Source organism: Rhinolophus hipposideros (genome assembly GCF_964194185.1).
Source record: "Rhinolophus hipposideros genome assembly, chromosome: 21".
NCBI classification, from domain to species: Eukaryota; Metazoa; Chordata; class Mammalia; order Chiroptera; family Rhinolophidae; genus Rhinolophus; species Rhinolophus hipposideros.
This window is the reverse complement of record NC_138067.1, coordinates 29,240,024-29,263,421: the sequence shown is the minus strand read 5'-3', so window position 1 is coordinate 29,263,421 and position 23,398 is coordinate 29,240,024. Positions and strand designations below refer to the sequence as shown.

The 23,398-nt window shown below is 39.8% G+C and overlaps 1 protein-coding gene across 5 annotated transcripts in view; it reads right to left on the bottom strand.

Annotated features, from left to right (window-relative positions):
- Positions 1–23,398, bottom strand: part of CDH13 (cadherin 13) — a gene marked incomplete at its 3' end in the record, with an annotated part of 1,171,491 nt that overhangs the window by 118,361 nt on the left and 1,029,732 nt on the right. For all 5 annotated transcript variants that reach the window (XM_081031360.1, XM_081031359.1, XM_081031358.1 and 2 more), the window contains one exon: positions 18,532–18,672. In XM_081031360.1, the coding sequence (XP_080887486.1) occupies positions 18,532–18,672 (141 nt within the window). The remainder of the gene's footprint in view (positions 1–18,531; positions 18,673–23,398) is intronic.

The following is a 23,398-nucleotide window of genomic DNA, read 5'->3' as shown; positions in this document are numbered from 1 at the left end:
GCCCAGTGACAAGTACCAGCACAATGCCCAGTGACGAGTACCAACACAATATCTAACAATGCACACCAATGCAATGCCCAGTGACGAGTACCAACACAATATCTAACAATGCACACCAATGCAATGCCCAGTGACGAGTACCAACACAATATCTAACAATGCATACCAATGCAATGCCCAGCGATGAGTCCAAACACATTGCAGAATTTGCTCATGCTAGTTCAAAGTGGGTTTCTGCCTTCAATAGCAAAATGACTGAACATAGAGCATCTTTAACTCTGAAGAAACTACAAGCAGACTTTCTTGAGGAAGAGTGAGCCTCTAGTCTCAGGCTTACTCTAATTGATTTGTCTTTTCAATTTCCCAGAGCTGAAGGGAAAAATGGTATTTTGGCTGTTTTTATACAAGGCTGGTACAAGTGGTCAATTCAGTTCTCTGGGGTTTGTTGAGGCTTTCCTTGAGTGACAGGGCCCATTGCCCGTCAAGTGGGAGGCCAGTGCTTGGCTGTTGTAAACCAGACAGCTAACCGGTTCTGGCTGTGATATATAGATTTACAGTGCCAAATTGAACCTGTGTTAAACCATGCATCTAGGGGCCATTAGCAAAAGCATCTGTTCCTATTTGCAGAGCTGCTGGTAAAGAGTGCTGTTTGTTAGATTCGATTTAATGCAACAAATACCCTTTGTGCTCTCTCTGTGTACACCACTCTGTGACTGAAGGGGGAGATGGTGACAAATGAAGCTGTGTCTGTCCTCAGGGAGCTGCAGTCTGGAGGAGGCAGAAATGGATACCTATAATGCTGATCCAATGCATGCTGGGAAGAATACTGTGATTGAGGAAGGAACAAAACCCTGGAGAAATGCAGGTCATAGAGAACCAGTTCATTCTGACTGGGAAATATGGGGGAGCTTAAGGCCAATGCATGGTTCCTGCAGTCTGTCACTGGGGAACAAACTCACAGAGGGTGGGCCACCTCTCCTGCCCATTCTTGTGCTTGTACTGTACAGGCTGGCCCCAGGTCCTCCTCTCAGGCCCTCAAATGCCCCTTGTGTGACTCAGGGCATTTGTACACGCTGTGTGCTCTGCCCAGAACGAGCTATCCTAGCACTACCTCTGCCCACTTCATTTAGCAACCCAAGACTTAAAGGATGAGAAATTACTTCATGACCTCACCTTTCCAGATCCTAGACTCGGTCTGTTTTCCTTAGGTCATGTTCCTGAAGCTCTGTGAATTGATTTGTGGGATACACCCCTCTGGCAATACTTTAATATCTGTCTTCCCCGCTAAGCCTCAAAATGAGAACTTGCCCATCTTACTTAAATCTCCAGCCTCCAGCTCACTGCCGGTGTTAGATAAGCTTGCGGTGATTGCATGAATGAAAGAGCTGAGGCCACTTTCAATCCTGCTAACTCAGAATAAGTATATCAAATGCACAAAGATTCATGAAGAAGCACATTGTCTCACTAATGATTATGGAACAGCAGTAACGACAGTCATAAATTTAAAAGATTTAAAAATTGTTATCAGAGAGAGCAGACTAGTATAAAAATGACCCTAGTTAATGAACCAAAGTTTTTCTTGCTTTATAGGCCCTTGCCTGAATTCTCCAGGGAGTAAAACTGGGATTTCAATTGAGATCTTGAATAATTAGTGTACCATGATGAGTTATTGAGAGCAATGCCAGACGATTTCAGATTAGACGTGCACATGAATGTATATAGAGTAGAAATATCAAGATTTTTTCAAGAATGTTGCTGTCGTCAATATAGGTTATTTGACTTGGTTGTTGAGGTCTCCTAACAGAAGACTAGCTTGTCAGGGGCCTGGCTTCTTTCATTTCTGAATCTCACAGACAATGTGTAGAAACTCAGAAGGTGAGTACAGTGTAGCAGTTGAGAGCTGGGCTCTGGGACAAGATGCCCTGATTTGTCATCCCTGCCTCACTGCCTTGTAACCTCAGGCATGTTTCTTAACTTTGCCATGCCTCAGTTTCCTCATGTGTGAAATAGGGATAATAAGATTACTTATGTCATAGGGCTGTTGAGAATTAAATGAATTAAGATGCCAAAAGCATTTAGAACAGAGCTTCACACAGATAATCACTTAATAACTGTTAGCTTTAAAAAGTTGGTTTTAGGGATGAAATCATTTTTCATTCTTTCCTTATAAGAAATGATTATTATATTTGCCCACTGGATCTATCAAAATAAGGATACAAGCCTGCTAATCAAATTCATTGGCTCTTAAGAGACCTCTGCACCCCCCATCCCTTTTTCTAATTTGAAGAAATTGTGGAGGGAGAATTCTTTTTGAGTGCTGTAGTTATGTTCAGGGCATGCACAACATATTGCCTTGATTTGAAGGGAGAGGCAGGTGAAACAACAGGAAAGAGGAAGGCAGTAAGCTGAAGTTCAAAAAGTTCAAGTGCAGCTGAGGATGGAAGTTATGAACCCAGCTTCTTCAGCAAGCCCCTGGTGCACGAGTTTAACGAGAAAATCTGGATGGCTCTTCCCTGAGCCCTGGCAAGGAGTCCTAGAGAGCTGACAAGAAGGGCGAAATCATGGATAAGCAGATAACAGCTGTGACTGAATCAGGCAGACAACGCCCTGAGAACGGGGTCTACTGGCACTGAGCTGGCGAGTTGTTAACCCTGTCACAGGGCAGAAGTAGCTTCGTGCATGGGATCTAGACTTTGGGCGAGTTCTTCAGCTCTCTGAGCCTCAGTCTCCACATCCGTGAAATGGGTAAGACAATAATGGTATCTATCTCAGGGTTGGCAGGAGGAGTGAACGGTGGAGTGGATATAAAATTCTTGGACCCTGCCTGGCACAAAGTAAGTGCTTTCAGATGAGTGCCCTGGCTTCTGGATGTTTATTGAATAACAAAGAGGATGAAAGAGCAGGTCCAGGAGTGTTAAACAGACAGAACTTCTGATATAATGACCAATCTTACCTTTGATAAGAACTCACTACACATTTGCTGTTGTTGATGGGATGCTTGCTCCATTTAAGGAAAGACATCTCTTTGAATTTGCATGGAGAAAGGAGATACAAAGTTCAGACTCTCAGCCTTTATCTTCAATGACCTTGGGGAAGGAACCGGCCGCTTAGTCTCTACTGTCTCATCTATATAAGGATGACAACCAGACTCTCTTCACTGGACTGTCCTGGTGGTTGGTGACAGTATGTGGAATATGGAAGGTCTCCATACGCTTAAAATTCACTCTACAAATGTCTACTAACGTTGGTCCCCTGCTGTGCATATTATTCCCAATTCTGTGTGGGATATAGGCGGTGGGGTCCCGTGCTACTGGTGGCACCATCCCTAACAATCTCCTGCCCGGGGATTCACCCCTGTGGAACAATAACATTTTGGAGCAGCGTGGGGGCGCTATGTCTTGTCAGGTTACCCTCTACCCTTTGTAGTGTCCACCCGTGTCTTCCCACTGTGCTCTGAGTAAATCCAGCCTCCTTGCCCGGCCTGCACAATCTGGCCCCTGCCATCTCGCCTCATCTGCCATCCCTCACCCTGTCTCCTGTGGCTTCATCCACACTGATGGCTCAGTTCCTCAAGCGAGGCATGCTCTTCCCTGCCTCAGAGGTCTTCACAGGGGTCCTTTTGGCATCCTCCCAAGTCTCACCGTTGCGCATTGAATTGTGTCTCCCAAAAAAGGTATGTTGGCCTCAGAATGTGGCCTCACCTGGACATAGGGTCTTTACAGAGGTCACCCAGTTAAAATAAGGTATTAGAGTTGGCTCTAACCCAATGGGACTAGTGTCCTTATAAAAAGGGGAAATTTAGACACAGACACACACACAGGGAGGACGCCATGTGAAGATGGCGGGCAGAGACTGGGTGATGTAAGCCTACAAATGCCATTGACTGCTAGTAAACCGCCAGAAGCTAAGAGACAGACAAGAAGAGATTCTCTCAGAAGGAACCACCTCACAGACACTTTGATGGTGGAGTTCTGGCCTCCAGAACTGTGAGAGAATAAATGATTGTTGCTCAAGTCACATAGTGTGTGGTGCTTTGTGACAGCAACTCTAGGACACTAACAGTGACATTGTAAATGTCACCTCCTCAGAGGTGACCTCCCTGAACTCCATTGTCCCATTGTGCCCATTGTCCCCATCTATGGTGATTTTACCCCATTCCATCTCGTCACTCGGGGCCATCTGTAGGTATTTGCTGGTTGGTGGTCCCCACTTTCGACTGTAACTTCATGAAGTCAGGGGCTATGTTTCTTATGCTCACTGCACTGCACCCCAGCCTAACACAGTGCCTGGCAAAGAGGAAGCATGGAATGCTTGTCTGATGGATGGGCCGGTAAAGGAACAAAGGAAGGAAGGAGAGACGGAAGGAAGGAAGGAAGGAAGGAAGGAAGGAAGGAAGGAAGGAAGGAAGGAAGGAAGGAAGAAAGGAAGGAGTGCACTCTGAAAAGCAACAGTTTAGTGTAATGATGTATAATATACAAACATAGGTACATTCCGATAAGACAGCCTGAAGAAGATACTTCTCATAAGTTCCTACCTTCTCAGATATGGGCAGGTCAACAGCAAAATAAAATGCTGCCAACATTGGGAACAGATACTCAGTCTGTAACTGAAATAGATTTTAGTTTGCAAACCAATGAATATATGAAAATCAATTCTGGATTGTTGTGTTTAATCCCGTTTAGAAGAATTAACCCGTACATTGAATGAACCCATACAGGTCTCTGGAGCTGTGGATATTTTCTTTCTTGCTTTTAAGTTCACAGGATAAGTTGAGCCTGTGTCCACTCTAATGATTCCTTTATGTATTTTTTAAATTAACATTGAGCTTCCTTCCTTCCTTCCTTCCTTCCTTCCTTCCTTCCTTCCTTCCTTCCTTCCTCTTTCTTTCTTTCTCTTTCTTTCTTTCTTTCTTTCTTTCTTTCTTTCTTTCTTTCTTTCTTTCTTTCTTTCTTTCTTTCTTTCTTTCTTTCTTTCTTTCTTTCTTTCTTTCTTTCTTTCTTTCTTTCCCCTTCCTTCCTTCCTTCCTTCCTTCCTTCCTTCCTTCCTTCCTTCCTTCCTTCCTTCCTTCCTTCCTTCCTTCCTTTTTCACTAGAGGTAGAGAAGTAGATTTAGGACTCTGCAGTTTATTCACCTCTGGAAAGGAATTTAACTCCAACCCTCTCAGCTCTTGGTGCAACACAGTAAAATGATAAACCTCATGTTCACTTGTGATTTCTGTGTTATTGTAGGGCCTTGATTTTCACTGGCAGCAACATTTTGTGCCACAGTGGGACTGGCCTGGGATCTCCTATCTGCCTTGAGGGGTGTCCGTTATCTCTAGAACCAGTGGATTGGATGAGATTGTTTCTCAAGTCCCTTTCAAAAGCATGCCACTTTAACTTTTCAATCGCCTCTGTTGCTTACTGTCAAATATTTAATTTATAACTTACTACTCATTCACCCATGATTTGGTCATATACTACATGCCAGGCTGGGTCCTGGGACCACAGCAAGGAACAAGAGACAAAGTTTCTTTTCTCATGGAGCTAACATTCTAATTTGGGAAGAGTGACAATAAACGAGTTAATAACTTAATTATCTGGCACACTAGAAAGTGAATATTATACATTGTATACTAGAATAAAATATGTACATATTAGGATGTGTACATATTAGAATAGAATAGAATATAAAGTATGTATATAACAACATATAATGGTATACATGCAACACTATATATAATACGAAATAGAATAATATTGAAAGGTATATTAGAAGCTGAGACACAACAGGTTGTGATGAGAGTTTGTTGCATGAATAATAAATTCATCTCTAATTAAGCAATGGATGTCACCCTTGCACTTGGCCCCACAGGCAGTCATGAAAAGAACATGACCCTAAATCGCAAGCATTCAAATGGCTTTAGGGAGATTAGTATGAGTACACCATTAAAAGGTAATATGATAATACTACGCTGGGGGGCGGGATACTTAGTGTGTGTAGGAACAAGGAGAAAGAAGCAACAACTTCCTCCGTGGTGGGGGATTTATAATTTGTGTATTGAAGGATAAATTGGAGTTTTCCAGGTACAAAAGAAAGGAAAGGCCTTCCAGGGAGAAGGGAACAGAATATGCCATGGTGCCGAGGCATCCAAAGCATGGCATGTTGAGGAACAAGTAGAGCCTCATGTGGCCTGGGATGCAGGAAGGCTGTGATCAGGTGAAGAGTGTTAAAGACCATCCATGCAGGAGACCCAGCGATCTTCTTTCTAACACTGCTCAGGACAAAATGCTTCCCAGGTGCAGTGTGCGTTTGGATGTTTCATTTTCCAAGACGCTCTATTTTTGTTGCCCGTGGCTTTCTATTTTTGAACTCAAGTTCTCATTCCGCAAGCTGCATTATGGAAGTGTAGTAATGTTAAGAAAAGTAGATGTTTTGTGGTTGTTGTTCTTAGTGTGTGGATATTGTCCTTGAAGAGGAACAGATGGATGAAGGCTTCAGAGGCCTCTCTGCTCTGGAGTAGCCCAGTGGTGAGGCTCTGCCCGCTGTGGTAAAAGGTTGCTTGTATTGCCGTTGAGTTGCTGCTGAGCAGAAGCAGAGGGTGCACAGAGGTAAAGAATTTACACGGAGGTTCACCCAGGAATGATGGGGACCAACACATCATGAATATAATTATGAAAGAGTGATTAATACAGTAAATCCTCTGGCTGCCTGGTCTCCCTCTACGAGCAACTTGAAGAATGAGCCACCGATTACGGTTTTTTTCATTTAAAATAATCCAGACATTTTGACATCACACACACAGTTTATAATCGGCACGGGTATTTTCATCAAAGCACAATTTCTCACCCTGCTGTCTATGAACAGTTAAATCTGGGAATGTATCCACTACCCATTTCCTTAGCTGGAAGAATCCTGTTTGGATAATGGCTTCTATTTATAAAGCTTACATTTGTACAAATGTTTTGCTTCACTCTCTTTGAGTCAGGAAATCCAGCTGTAGACCTGCTTTTTCATGTACTTCTGAAATTTGAACAGGAGGCAATTTAATTGATGATTTCATGTTTTTCTGACCTTGGAGCAGGAGAAGAAAGCAATGAACTCACCCTTTCCAAGTGAAGATAAATGGGGCACGTGGGTGTTGGCTGTTTTGCAGCTAACCTCTCTTCTATTATACGATGGGATGTTGGGAATGCAATTTACCATAGATGGCTCCTAGAGGCCTTGCACAAGGTATTGTGTTGGACCAACATGGACCAGGAACTAATGTAATTGTGAATGATGTTATGGCTTATGCAGTTGGAAATTGGTGGTCCCTGTGCACTGAAATCACGCTGTTCTCTTCTCCCCAAATATTCCATTTCGTTACATATTGGTACTCCCTCATCACACAGCACAGAGCATGGCATAAAGCTCCCAATAGTGTATGCCTGGTTTTGTTTAAAACTTTAGCCACGTAGAAAACTGTCAGATATGTAATTTCACAGCACCACAGAAAAAAGTCTCACATATTTTACCATTATGGCTATAAAAAGCCTCATGGGAAAAGGGAGCCTGGACTATTTGGAATAACATTCAATCATCGTTAAAGATTTATCTGGTTGTTAAAATGTCTTGGGCTCCACCCTCCAGAGAAGTCACCGGAGTCAGATAATTGAAATGGGTTCGATCTTCTAAGAAATATGTGGTTGGCTTTCTGGATTAATCTCTATTGAACAACCAGAATGTGTAATTATGTGGTCAGTGTTTAGACACAGGCACATCTGAATTTAAAGGGCTCTCCCAAGGGAAATAAACTCTTATAGAAGTAGGAGAGTTTCATTTAAAGCCCTCAAATATATTTCATGGAATCCTGCAGAAGTGGATAAAAATATTTGCCTCAATTCGACTTTTGGCATAAAATGGTGCACAAAGGTACATTTCCTAACTTCCTATCTAGAACCACAAAGCTACCAAAAATAAATGAGAAGATCCAAAAGAGTTATGAACACTCCAGATATTCAGGTCAACTCAGGGGTGAGGGGAATTGGAAAGCAAAGCTTGCTTCGAATTGGGTAGTCCAACTCTCTTGGAGTTAGTCGCTTGATTATCAATACCAAAGAGGAGACACAAAAAGTTTAAAAACTTTTTACCATGATGAGTTGATTTTGAAGGAGATGGTATGAGAGTGTTTGGACACTGTCAAGCCATTTGAGTACCTTTCTTTCTTCAATCCATATTTTTAATGACAATATCACAAGGTTTTTTTTTTTTTTCTACAGTGAATTCCACACGCACAATATCTACTGCTTTTCCCTGATACTAAAGCAGAAACAGACTCGTAGATACAGAGAATAAACTGATGGTTGCCAGAGGGGAGCGGGGGCAGGAAGCTGGGTGAAAAAGGTGAAGGGACTGGATTAGTCATGGGGATGTAAAGTACAGCATAGAGAATATAGTCAGTAATGTTGCAACAACTATGTATAGTGCTACATGGGTATTAGATTCATCATGGGGAATCATTGCATGAATTATATAAATGTCTAACCATGACACTGTACACCTGAAACTAATATAAAATGATACTGAATGTCAACTGTAACCGAAAAAAAATAAATAATTTAAAAAAGTGAAGCCAGATGTTTTTCTTTGCTTATGGTAATTTGGGCAAGCTTCTCCTAGACCATCTCTCAAATCTAGAATGACTCAAGAACATGGCCTTAACACAGAACCTCACCTATGTGAAAGCACGAGAGCACTACCAAGGCGTCCAGAACTTGAGGTCCAGGACTCTGCAGAGAAGGGAAGATCAATGAAGTGAAGCCAATATTCTATGGAACTTTTACCCTGAAGGCATTTTCTCACTTGTAAGGGCACAGGGACATAAGGCTAAGAATTGGAATGGAAACTACCGGCTAAGAGAAGCTGAGCAGAGCTTTCAGCAACCTCAGAAGACAACAACTGAAATTCAGGATCTCCAAAGTGGAAGAGCCCTGGTAAGAGCCCTGATTTTCCATTAGAACCCCAGAAAAGCTGTACCCATGGAGTAGGGAAACCAGGGTAAGTAGAATAGCTCTCATAAAACACTGAAATCCAACTATGAACAAACTCAATCCCAGACTGATTTAAAGCCATCTTTATCTATTCTTATTGCTCGACAGAAAACAAAAGCAAATCCTTTCTGGAGGAATACAATATCAGCCAGAGCCCCAAACTATCGCTAAAAACAATTTTTTGGGGGTATTTTGTTCAGAATTAAATTAAAACAAATTTCTAGGCATACCTAGGGGTCATAACAAATGACCAAAATCCAAGAGAAAAATATTAAAAATAGAAATAGACTTACCATGTTTCCCTGAAAATAAGACCAAGCCAGACAATCAGCTCTAATGCATCTTTTGGAGCAAAATTTAGTATAAAACCACGCCTTGTTTTACTATAATATAAGACCCAGTATAATATAATATAATATAATATAATATAATATAATATAATATAATATATACCAGGTCTTATATTAATTTTTGCTCCAAAAGACGCATTACAGCTGATTGTCCAGCTAGGTCTAATTTTTGGGGAAACAGGGTAGAAGTGATCTAGATACTGAAATTATCATTGAATTTAAATTTCCATTTAGATAAAATGGAAAATTTCAACAGGGTATTTTAATCTATAAAATAACTAAATGGAAATTATAGTTAAAGTATAATAAGGGGAATTAAGAAATCAGTAGATGGGTATAATAGTTGATTAGACATAGTAGAAGAGAGGATTGGTAACCCAGAAAAAAGGTCACCAGACAGAAAGTTAACATATATATATATATGTAGTCTAAGAAGGAGGAGAGAAAATGGGTCAGAAGAAATATTTGAAAAGGGATAGTATGAATTGAGATACTTATGGTACAAGTATGATAAATACAAAATAAAACCATACCTCAGCATGCCATCGTAAAACTGATGAAAAGCAAAGACAAATAAATGTTATTAAAAGCAGCAAAAGAGCCACATCTCTTTCAAGTAATACTGACAGCTGACTTTTCAACAAACGTTAACAGATGTCAGAAGTCAATGAAATGGAAGCTTTAAAGTGCTGCAAGAAAATAACTGTCAACTGAGATTCTGAATCGAGGGAAAATGTAACTCGAAAATTCAGGCAAAAAAGATGTTTTCAGAAAAACATAAATGAAAGAATTTGTCACCAACACACCTGCACTATTTTTAAAACAAAAATGAATTCTTTAATCAGAAGGACAATTGTTCCACATGGAACCACAGAAACGTGTAGGAATAAGAAATAATATAGAGTATATAAATGGCAAATATAAATGGATATTTCTTAAATAAAATAATAATATTTTGTGAAATTTAAAATGTATGTAGAATTAAAACATATGGCAAAATATCTGAAAAGACAGGAGGGGAATAAAGATAATTCAAATGTTCTAAGGTCTTTGCAGTATCCAGGAAGTGGTATATTAGATTCTGTAAGTCAAAGATGTATATTACAATTTCTCAGAAACTATAGTAAGAATATGAAAATGAAGTATAACAAAAAAGTTATTATAGTGAATGGAATGTGAAATGGTAAAAAAATGCTTGATTAATTCTGAAAGAGGTAAGAAATGAGAAAAAAAGAAATATGTAAAAGGTATAACAAATAGAAAACAAATATTAGGATTGGTAGATTTAAACCAATATATATGGTAGGTGCATTAAATTTAAACAGACAAAATAATCCAAGTAAGAAGCCTATGATTATCAGAATTGAGTAAAAAAATAAAAATCCAAACATACGCTGCTTATAAGAGACACATTCTAAATGTAAGATTACAGAAAACTTGAGAAAAGAAAGGATGGAAATAAATATACTATGATGACAGTAGCCAAAAGAAAGCGAGGGTAGTTATTCTAATACCAGATGAAGTAAATGTTAAAGCAAAAAGCATTTCCAGAGACAGAGGTAAGTTTTGTAATAATAAAGAGTCAATGTATCAGGAAGATACAATAATTGTAATTCATATGCACTTACTAACAGCTTCAAATACTCAAAGAAAAAAAATGGATATAACAAGAGAAACAGATATATGTATAATAATAGATACCATATCTACTCTTTCAGTAACTGATAGAATGATTACAGAAAATATATAGAAGATTCGAACAAGAATATTAAACAACTGTTGAATTCACATTATTTTTGAGTGCATGTGAACCACTTGCCAAAATTTATCACATGCTAGGTTGTAAAAAGCAAGTCTCAAAAATATCAAACGATTATAATCATATAGAATATATTTTCTAACCATTGTGGAATTAAGCCAAATATCAATGACAGGGAACTAACAAGGAAACTCTCAAATACGTGGAATTAAGCAATATATTTCTAGGCAGTAGTAGCTGGGAGGGGTTTTAGGAAGTTTGTGAGCTGCGGATCAAGTTCTATTTCTTGATCTGGGTTTTGTGTTTGACTTGTAGTGAATAAAATCACTAAGTATCTGTGTTTTTTCTTTTTTCTTTTTTTTTTGTACCGAAGTTACATGTTTACTAAAAAGAAGTCAGTAAATCTTGAGTGAGCCATATTGATTGCAATTTAGGAAGACATTTTGGAATGTTTCAATAAAACAAGTGAGAAATTATAGACTCCTAATTTGGAGCAATATTATGGGTAACTTCTTTTAATTCTAATTATTAAGGAATTGAGAGAAAATTTACATAAAAGCTTGATGGATTGTATATGAATGTTCATAGCAGCGTTATTCACAATAGCCAAAAAGTTGAAACAGCCAAAATGCTCATCAGTGGATGAACAGATAAACAAATTGTGGTCTATCCATATAATGGAGTATTATTTAGCCATAAAATGGAATGAAGTTCTGATACATGCTACAAGGTGGAGGAAACTTGAAAACATTATGCCAAGTGAAAGAAGAAAGAGTCACAAAAGGTCCTGTATCGCATGATTTCATTTGTATGAAAGGTACAGAACAAGCAAGTCCACTCTGACACAAAAATGATTGGTGGTTGCTAGACGTTGTGGGGGAAGGGGACGGGGAATGACTGCTAATGAGCATGGGGGTTCTTTTGGGGTGATGAAAATTTTCTGAGGTTAAGATAGTGGTGATGGTTTCGCAACTCTGTGAATCTACTAAAAGCCAATGAATTGTACATTTTAAAGGGTGAACTTTTTTTTAAAAAAACATTTTTTGAATTAGTTTCAGGTGCACAAAAGGGGGTGAACTTTAAGGTATGTGAATTGTATCTCAATAAAGTTGTTATTAAAACATTAATGGAATAGGAAGCAAAAGTGATAAAGCTAAGAAGTGAAATAAATAGATGTTATCCTGACATCATTCTGCATCAAATAATTCATTAAGAGGAAAATTTGTAACACAGGAAATAAAATAGCTCCTTGATTGTTTGATAAACCTACTAATGAAGAGAATGGAATCATAATGAGCTCTTGGCAAAGATTTAGATTTCTAGTGATTTGACCTGTGCTACTGACGTCAATAAAGTTAATATAAAACTCTTCATGTAGCTCAAAACAGGAGGTGGATGACATGGCTAACATCAATTTAATCGATTTAAAGATTAGCCTCTACACAAAAATATTTGAAATTGCACAGCTCGTGTATATATATCCAACAGAAACTTGTTAATAACAAGTCTCAAAATTTACGAGTTTTTCAATAATGAAATGTGTTGTGAATGTGGAAAAAAAGTTTCTAAACTCTCAGTAGTACACAGCAAGTTTCTATCAACTCTGCTAAGAGAAAGACTTTTTTTGTTCTTTTTCTATAGAAAGGGTTTTACATAATTATTATACAGACAAGAGACCATAGAGTTTATAGTCAAACATTAAGAGAAAAAGTATTACAGGGTGAATTAAGCAGTTAATTTATAAAACACTTTTTTTATTATAAAAGCTAATAGTCCAAAGAAAATAAGATTCCGAAGGCATCAAGTTCTTGACTTGAAACTGGCATTTAGGAATTGGAGACTGGATCCCAGCGTCCGCTTGATAATGTAATGCGAGTACCTTCCAGTGGCCCCGTTTCAGCCTGCTGGATTCCAGCTAGCACCACTGACTTTCATCCCTTTGGGAAAACTGGAGCATTTATCCATTTATCTCTCACATTCCAGCTGGAGCACAGGATCTTTTAACTTTGATGTCATTTTTATTATAGGCATTGTAATGTTACAGCTCAAACATGAAAACTTCTACCGTATTTGCCGGTGTATAAGACGATTTTTTGGCCCCGAAAAATATGCCTCCAAGTGGGGGGGTCGTCTTATACGCCAGGTACACTTCAGATAGACTGCCCATAGTGCTTGCCCCGTGCCATAGTGGCCTCCCGATGCCCGCTCACTTCATTCCACATACCGTTCAGGCATCAGCAGCGCTGCTGGGTGTATGCTCGGCTGTTATGCGATTTTGCTGTTATGCGATTTTACCACACTCGCAAAATCGCACACAGCCGAGCATACACCCAGTATGATAGCGCAAAATCGCAAATCGCGATACCATACTGGGTGTATGGTCGGCTGTGTGCGATTTTGCGAGTGTGGTAAATTCGGGTTACCGTATATTTCTTTACATATGCATTGAAGATTCGCGATTTTGCGCTATCATGGTGCCTGTTAGAATGTTGAAGAGCTCGCACTTGCGCACTAGTGAGGTCCCAGGGAGATGCTGATGCAAGGGTGGACCAGACTGCTATAGTGACAGGGCGGGCAAACAGGGAGCAGGGACCAATCAAACAGGCTTTGTATACAGCCAACAGCCAACCACAATACTGCACCATTGTACAGTACAGCATAGAAAATGTCGACCAGTCAAACCCCTATCATCCCTATCATGGCACCAGCCAAAAGAAAGAAGTATGATGCAAATTTTAAACTGAAAGTTATTTGGTGTGTGGAAGGTGTGCGGAAGAGGGGGTAGTCTTATACGGCACGTATATAACAAACTCTGTATTTTGAGTGGAAATGTTAGGGGGTCGTCTTATACGCCCAGTCGTCTTATACGCCGGCAAATACGGTACCTTGGAAAGAATTAATCAAATAGCCAAAAAAAAAAAATTCCTAAAGTATCAAGTCTATATTACCAATTGTCATTTTCAAGTAAAATCTGAAAAGAATCAATTGGTTGAATAACTGAAGAAAAACTCAATATCTTTTTAAAGAAAAATCTTGTGGTAATTTACAAACACATTCTTTTAAAATGAATGGGGAGTTTATTAATCCTCATGATCTAGGGTTTATATGAAACTATGAATTCTGCCCTCAGTATTTGTTGAGCATCAGCTGTGTTCTGAGCACAAATCAGAACTGTTTTCTAAAAGAAATCTTTAGAGAGAGACGTGGACAAGTCACTTTATTCTGAATGAGACTGAGATTCTCACCTATAATTGAAACTCTGCGATTGGAGCATTTAATTAGATTTCCTAAAGTCATTTCAAAATACCTAATCTAGGAAAGTTAAATCTAACATTTAGTGAAAGCTATGTGTTAAAACCTATTAGGAAAACTCACAGAAGATTTTCCATAGGAAGACTAATGCTATCAACCCAAATTTTCATGAAAATCCATGGCTAAAAATTGATTTCCACGTATCAGTAGCAATTTTAAGTATGACGTTGGTTTATCATATCCAGTGACACTGTTCCCAAGTGAAAATTACCTTCAGGAAACATTCAGAAAATACTGAATTTTTTGAGTGCCTACTGGGAATGCAACTGAATAAAATGGGTGGGTCTTTCTTCTCAGCAAGCTTACAGTCAGTGTAAATAAACACAAGAGGAACAACAAAAGAGTGTACTCTGCACTAAGAATTTACTTTTTCATATAACCTTTAAAATATCTCCTTCCTTAGTAACAACCCCTGTATGACCAAGCGCTGCAACATGCCAACTAAAGATGGTTGGAGTTACTTCTCAGTCTCCCTTACAGATAAGTCAGACTAAGGAGGTGCAAACAGAAATCCTTTCCCTTTCAGAGGAAGCATTTTAAGTAACATTTACTTAGGTGGCAGGTCCTCCTTTGCCCTTCTCATTTCCTTCTTCATCTTCCTGTAATATGGACGTGATGGCTGGTGCAGCAGTGACCCCTTTATCCCCTGAGGCAGCCTTGGAGAAGGCAGAGTTTAAGAAAGGTAAGAGGAATCTCGGAAACTGATTATGTCATGGTGTCACCATATCGGCCTGGGATTGTCTACCGACAGACGTTTATGTGAGAGAAACTATATACCTTTATCTCATTTCACAGAGTGTTATTTCCAGTCTCTGTTATTTGCAGCCAGCCATAACTTCTTTTTTTTTAACCGATCTTTGAAATAGATTTAAAAAATGCATTTCTCTGGAGATGGAAGACTATCTCCAATAGAATTGAAAAACAAACAAACACCACAACCCTATGTTCCTATGAATTTCCTAAGAAATGTCTTCATATAAGTAGAAATTTACATAAGACCACATCTTTTTGGACAGCTTTCTAAACACCCTCAATCCCACATGACTACCATTTCCACTCTGGAATGACTGAATGTTGACATACATCCCTAAAAATTATCTGAACTTCAAGATCACAAGCTCCACGTATCCTCTCTGTTCCTAGTGTTTCGTGTTGTTCTACCTGTTCCGCATCCTACAGACCACCACATTTGGGCTGTGGTCTCATCAGGTCTCCTCCTTCTGTTGGTTTCTCTTAGCCTTTTTGGCTTTCATTCATAGTAATGCAGTTTACAGATTCTGCCACCTCTCCTACAGAATTCCTTTCCCCCAGAACTCTAGGGTCTCAACTATGTATTTTGAAGTGCATGAGCAGGTTCACCAATAAATTGAAAGGAAAACAGCAGCCTTTCAACAGGGAGGAGAGATGGCTCTTTAAATAAAAAAGTCAGCTGGCCTCTCAAATTTCAGAAACATCATCACCATCATATCATTCTCTTGTTCCCCACTGCCATCTTCCTCACCACCACCTTTTTCATCACTATCTTCTTTATCACTGCCTTTATCCCACTGTCCTCATCACCACTGTCCGTACCACCTTTTTAATTACCACCGTTCTCATCACTTCTATCCTCATCACCAATACTTTAGAGAATCCTACATGTCAAGCACTATCTCGGTGCTTTTCGTCATTAGCTCATTTAATATCCAAAAGGACCTGATGAGGTAGGCTTTCTTAATAGCCCCATTAACAGGTGAAACAAATGAGACTGCGAATGGTTAACATGCTCATGTCCCACATAGGGTCAGCAGGATTTGAACCCAGTTCTGGTCCCAGAACCCACCCCTCCACATCTCTGTTATATTGCCTCTAGCAGTTCCGGCATCCAAAAATGTATGGCTCCCTCTCTCCTCAACAACAAACACAGCCTTCCAGGAACATGTTAGAACATTGAACTGTGAATTTACTTTATCCAACATTGGACAAAGACCCCTTTGGGATACACGATATCCAAAAGAGAGAGAGTTTGATGTGCTTGCTAGCTATCTATTCCTCTCATTTTATTACTTATACCTCTGTACAAGTTGAGACATCAACTCTGCCCTGAGGGAACCCCTAGCTCATCGTCCAATGTTCATTCGAAGAGAATGTTTGTGCTTTTGCCAGTATCCACAGGTGAAGAATACATTTTCCACTATGCTACTCAGGGTCTCTTACTTTACGTTAAGATCTATGTTAAGCATTTCCTCGAATTCAGTGCTATTAACAAAAACAACCAATCAGAAACATTTCTCACTCACAGTATTGAGCCCATGACTAGGCGCACGCTTCTTTTCTTCCTGAGTCATAGCAGCGTCACTGAAGTAACTAATGTCACCCACTAAGTAACACTGATAGGTTTTCTTATTTTAGATTGGGGCCATCCAATTTTTATTTTCATTACTACGTTTACGTTGTCTACTACAATGTGCCTTGAATTATTATTTTTTGAAATAGGTTCACAAGAAGTTCTACAGACAAGCCACTATCCCCAGTGAATATTCCATGGGACACCAGTTCAATGAGACATGATGAGGTGATCCAGGAATATTATTTCCAGGCAAAAGAAGTCTGAGAAACCCTACAGTCCATATGTACCCCATGTAGAGAGACACAAAGCATTTGAAAGCTACCCAGAAGTCCTGCAGGAAAAGAAATCTTTCAACTCAGTGTTCCCCACATCTCTTTGATCCTGAAATCTCCCCCTGTCCTACAATGGTGTAACTTGTATTAACTTGTGGAGTAAATTGCTTGGAACACCAGTTTGAGAAACATGGGAGTAAGGAGCAATCTGTATTAGCAGTTATAGGAACACTGTCATGGGAGCAACAGAATGGAGCCACATTAGCTACTGTGGACTTTGCTGTTCTGAGGTTGGGATCCTGAGTGGGAGAGGGGCAGAGTCCCATTTCCTGGAGTAATCATTAGGGCTGCTGAGGGAGAGAGGTCCCTGGGGAGCCAGGAGGCTGAGAGGGCCCACCTGTCCCGAGCTATCTGCGCTAGTCCCTGGACTCTGGGGAGAGGGGTGGGGCAACTGCAAATCCAGACATGGGTCTTTTCTCTGCACGCCTGGGAGGGTGGAAAACATCAGGGCAGATGGGGACTCATAGCACCGCAGATCAGAGCATGGCTCATCCGGAACTCTGTTCACATCCCAGTTTTGTCACTTACTGTGCCTAGGACATCGGAACAGTTATCTAGATTCTCTGAGTTTAAAATAAGCTAGCTCCTTTATTGGCTAAAAGGAAACCAACCTCACACACTTCAATGAGGCAACAGATCGAAGGTGGTGAGCCTGTGGTGATGGCAGAGGCATAATGAGGCTTGGCAAACGGCAGGGGCTCTTATCAGTGATTCTGAGCTGCTGGTCAGTCTCAAGAGGGGTTTCAAATCTTTGGTCCTTGCACCGACCCTCAAAGGAATCACGATCTTAGCACATTTCCATCAGATGCGTAGTGCAAATGACTTCCTAGTTTGGATACAAATTCAGCAACCAAATGCAATCTTGTGTACTCAGCCTGTCCCCAAACATAGCTCCATTGGAATAAATGGGAAACGACATCCGTGATCCATAATCAGAGAAGCACAGGAGTCGAGAATAAATAATGGCTCTCTCAGACAAGCTAACTTGGTTGTTATTTATAAGCTCCTAAGCCACCTTGCTATTGCCAAGAAAATCTTACTTTCTTGCTGCTGTCCTGTCTTGCCTCTCAATCTACACTTGCTAAAAAAAAAAAAAAGATAGTTATTGTTATGCTAAAATCACAATAGGACTCACATAACTCAGCACTAAATAGCACTGATAAAACTATGCAGATGGAAATGTGGCATTACAAGTTATTTTCCCACGGACTTTAACAAGGTTCAATGCTTTTGTTCTCACAAGGCTCTGGTATTTTCAACTAGGAAAAAAAAAAAGATAAAACTGAACTAGTATTCTGGCAACACATCATCCTTTCTCCACAAAGGAGTGTTTTGATTTTGCAAACAGAAAGCTGGCAGGGGCCATGCTACACAGAATTAGCACTGATCAGCAATCAAGGCTGTGACCCCCCAAGAGTGGTGTTCAGCAAACGGTTACCTCTTTCTTGGTGAATTTTGGCGAGTGATCATTTTTGTCATCAATCATGATTGTCGCGGTGGCTGTGCCTATTAATCCAACGTTCAGTCCTGCCATATCTTGAGCCTCGATGATCAACTCATACTTGGGGTTTTCCAGAGTCTACAAAGCAAAAACACAACAGAGAAGATGACATTTAGATTTGGGTTACCACTTTGGACAGGTGGCAAGCACGGGGCTTGGGCTACCTCTATGCCTGCCTCCCTCTAGGGCGGGCATCTTTATTTACTCAGTCATAGCACTTGTACCTATAATACATAAATAAGCCATTGGAACCGCTTCAATACAAGATAGTCACTGTTCATAAGCTGGACAGTGAGTTGGCCATGGCGATGGAATCTATTTTCTGTCCTTATTTAAAGGGACATCTGATACATTCCAGAATGTTCCATTTCCAGGGTGTGTGTATACATTGCACCTTTGATATTTACACCCAGATATGTCATTTCAAAGCAAATGCATGAAACTGATCTGGAAATGAGGCTAAGTCTGACGATGAGATTTGGACAAAGGTGGCAGCTAATTTAGATACACACGTTTCCTGAGAAATTTGATGGGCCAGCCACTGAATTCCTGTACTTTTTCAGAAATCATCGCTGTTAATCTTCTCAACAAGCATGTTAAGCCACATTTATTGTTCCCATTTTATGGTGAAAAATACCAAGTGATGTTTTGATCACTTGTACCGAACTTATTTCATGTCACTTATAGTCATTTTAGTCTTATGTGTCATGTTAAATTTGGAAGACACATTTTATTCCAACCATGATCTGGTCAATTTAACACAAGCAATATTGTACTGTTGTGTTTCAATGTACATCAGTTTTTCATTTGAATATCTGACAGATATTTTGCCACCATGTTTAAACACTCAGAACAACTAACCAACTGGCCTTGATCTCAAGATGAAGAAGGGTGCAGTGGTTGGTTAAATGGCCTTCTGTGGTGGGTTTGCCTGTGTTGGCCAACCGGGGTACCATTCTTTTTCTGGTGAGGCAGCACCCCACATTTCCTTTGGGATCTTCCTGTCACTTATTCTCTGCCTCTGTAGTACGCATTGGATTGACTTTCCCCACTCTGCAGTCTAGGCCAACTTTTGGAATGAGCCCTGATGAGAAGAAGCCAGTAAGTACATGCCAACCCAGGGACACAATGACAAGTCCAGGCACAGGACCTAGGCTGGCTTGACAGTTGGGAGAGGGAAGCTCTGTTTCCCTGTGGTGTGAACCTAGAAGCATTTGGCCGGGCACTAGATGACCTACCTTATGCTACAGTGGGGGGTGGGGGATGAGGGAAGTCTGTCTGAGAATGAAGCCAATCTACTGATAGAATTAGACTTGAACCTTGGAGAAAAAGATGTATTTTCCAACAGTCCCCTGGAGCCAGTTCATCAGGCCAATGCCTGAGGCCAGTGTTGCCTGTGGACTTTTCAGCTAATTAGAACATTAATTTTCCTTATTTGCCTAAACCAGTTTAGATTGGTTTCTTAATCACTCACACAGAGTTCGAGTTGAACCACCTTCAATAACAAAATAAAAAGACTTTATTTTTGCTATTGAAGGTCCTACCAGTTGCAAGCAAATAGTCCTACCAGTATGACAGCTTCAAAACCGTTGTTTATTCCAACCAATAATTAAGAAATACCACAGGAAACAAAGAACAAAAACACAATGAGGATCTATAATTTCCTTTCAGAGGTAAAAATTTACATGGCAAATTTTAATAGCTCAGTGCTAGCTCTCCCCCAAACTTTTAAATATCTTTAATGGGTGCTTAGCTCTTTGTTCCTTAGGGTACCTTTCATTAGTTGTTTCTTAACTAAGAGCTTGTGAGCTACTACCTTAAGAAGCAGTAGTTTTTAAAAGCTTCTGCACAGCAAAAGAAACCATCGACAAAATAAAGAGGCAACCAACTGAATGGGAGAAGATTTTTGCAAACAGTGCCTCCGGTAAGAAGCTAATATCCAAAATATACGAGGAACTCATGCAACTCAACAACAAAAAACCAAACAACCCAATTGAAAAATGGGCAGAGGACCTGAAGATACATTTCTCCAAAGAGGACATACAAATGGCAAATAGACATATGAAAAAATGCTCAATGTCACTAATCATCAGAGAAATGCAAATAAAAACCACAATGAGATATCATCTCACCCCAGTCAGAATGACTATCATCAACAAGACAAATAGTAACAAGTGTTGGAGAGGCTGTGGAGAAAAAGGAACCCTCATACACTGTTGATGGGAATGCAGACTGGTGCAGCCGCTATGGAAGGCAGTGTGGAGGTTCCTCAAAAAATTACGAATAGAATTACCATATGACCCAGAAATCCCTCTCCTGGGTATCTACCCAAAAAAATCTGAAAACATTTATACATAAAGACACGTGTGCTCCAATGTTCATTGCAGCTTTGTTTATGGTGGCCAAAACATGGAAACAACCAAAATGTCCTTCGATAGATAAAGAAGTTGTGGTGTATATACACAATGGAATGCTATTCTGCGGTAAGAAAAGATGATATAGGAACATTTGTGACAACATGGATGGATCTTGAGAGTATAATGCTAAGCAAAATGAATCAGCAGAAAAAGCAGAGAACCATATGATTTCACTGATATGTGGTATATAAACCAAAAACAACAAAAGAACAAGACAAACAAATGAGAAACAAAAACTCATAGACACAGACAATAGTTTAGTGGTTACCAGAGGGTAAGGGGCGAGAGGGTAGTAGATGAGGGTAAAGGGGAACAAATATATGGTGATGGTGATGGAAGGAGAACTGACTCTGGGTGGTGAACACACAATGGGATTTATAGACGATGTAATACAGAATTGTACACCTGAAATCTATGTAACTCTACTAACAATTGTCACCCCAATAAACTTTAATTAAAAAAAAAAAGGAGCAGTAGTTCTGCTGGTGGCTGGGAAGGCTTTAAACCATTAAATCTGAGCGGGTAAGATGCTGGTGCATTCCTTGGACGGGGTTACTCCCAATGTTTTTTCCCCCCAGCTTTATTGAGATACAATTGACAAGATCAGACAATTAAGTCTGCGAACTGGTGGAAAGTTCGCAGACTTAATTGTCCAACCTTTCATATATAACACTGGTTAAGTTTAAGGTGTACACCAAGATGATTTGCTACATGTATATATTGAGAAATGAGCTCCACCAGGATTGAGGGTGGCACAATTCACTAATTGCTGAATGCAAACAGAATTGAACACCAAACCCCAGCTCTGGGTGATTCTGGTTCTACCTGGTTCAGTTGACACTTCTCCATAAAGGTACTTGAAATGCAATCTACTCTCAAGCTGAGGCTGGAAAATCATCAGCCTAATGTAAGTGGCTTTCTGCTTGTCAATCACAAGTTGGATTGGATACACTATTTGTCATACATTCTGCAGCTGGACCATATGAAAGCAACAAATGGGTCTCTCCTCAATATTTTTCCCAAGTATCTCTGGACATACTAATTACTAATTACAATTCCTTTGGGGACACCATCCCTTCCTCACCCTTATAAGACATTTTCACTTTTGTAATAATATAATGCATGTTTTGGGAATATGTAACTATAAAAATAAGAAATTATGTGGATTTTTTTTTCCTGATACTGAAGAGATCATGGTAAAATTATATAATTTCCCCATGTAATATCATTTACCAGCATAATTCCTTGACATTATTTTAAAGGGTTTCATAAAATATAATCATGTGCATAATTTATAATCAATGTCGTCATCTTCTATTGTTAGGACTTAGCTTATTTCTAGCCTTTAAAAATTGTTGACAATCTAAATAACACTGCAATGGACGTATGTATTCAGGAAGTTTTCAATATAGTTGACATTTCTTTTTTGACTGATAGACTCTAAAGTGAAATTACTAGGTCAAAGTGAAATTACTAGGCCATTTTAAGGCTCCTTATTCATATTTCAGCATTGCTTCCAAGAAGATCTTACCAATGCTTGTAGCCATTCTACCAGAATGTTTAGTTTCATGATCCCAGGCATGGTTTGTCCTTAAAGAACAGCTGACTTTGCTCCATGAAGCAAACTGGGATGAGAATGATTCTATGATGTCTGTCTAAAAACAATGTAAATTCCTCTTCTCCAACTTGCCATATCGGTTGCTATGGACACACACAAAGGGCGGCTTCAGGCACTAACTATAGTGGACATGTGCTGTGTTGCCCCCCTTGGGCCCATTCTCTCTTCCTCTGGTACTTGTGTTGTGATTTCTTTGGGGGCATCATTCCTTCCTCACTCTCAGCACAGGTGGAGTCCAGGTAGGATTGACACTCTTCCCTGTTCTAGGGATGGTCACGTGTCTCAGGCCTAGACAATCAGGGCCTCCCATTTCCATGGCCATGTAGTGAGCCCACAACCCAAGTGAGGCTCCCCCCGGGTTGAAACTCAGTTCCAGCACATATTTCTTTTAGAACTCTTAAGTAAAAGATGTTCTCTTTATGTTGGACTTGAAGGTAGTAGGAGATAAATCTGGAGCTGGGAGTGGCCCTTTGCAACCACAGAGAAAGTCAGCCTGAGAAAGAAGATCACACAGAACTGGGAGGTAGAGATGGAGTTCTTTTAACCTCATTTGAGCTCTTCAATAGTCCTTGAAGCCAGAAATTACCCTCGGATTTTGTGAGTTCTATGAGCCAATAAATTCCCTTAAGCCATTTAAATTAGATGTTGTTCTGTGAATAGCAACAAGGGAGTCTTGACTGATATTGCAAATAATGCCATGTACGATCAATTATCTGCAAGAAAGTGTAAGAGATATTATATCATACTACAGCATCACAATAGGCTCTGC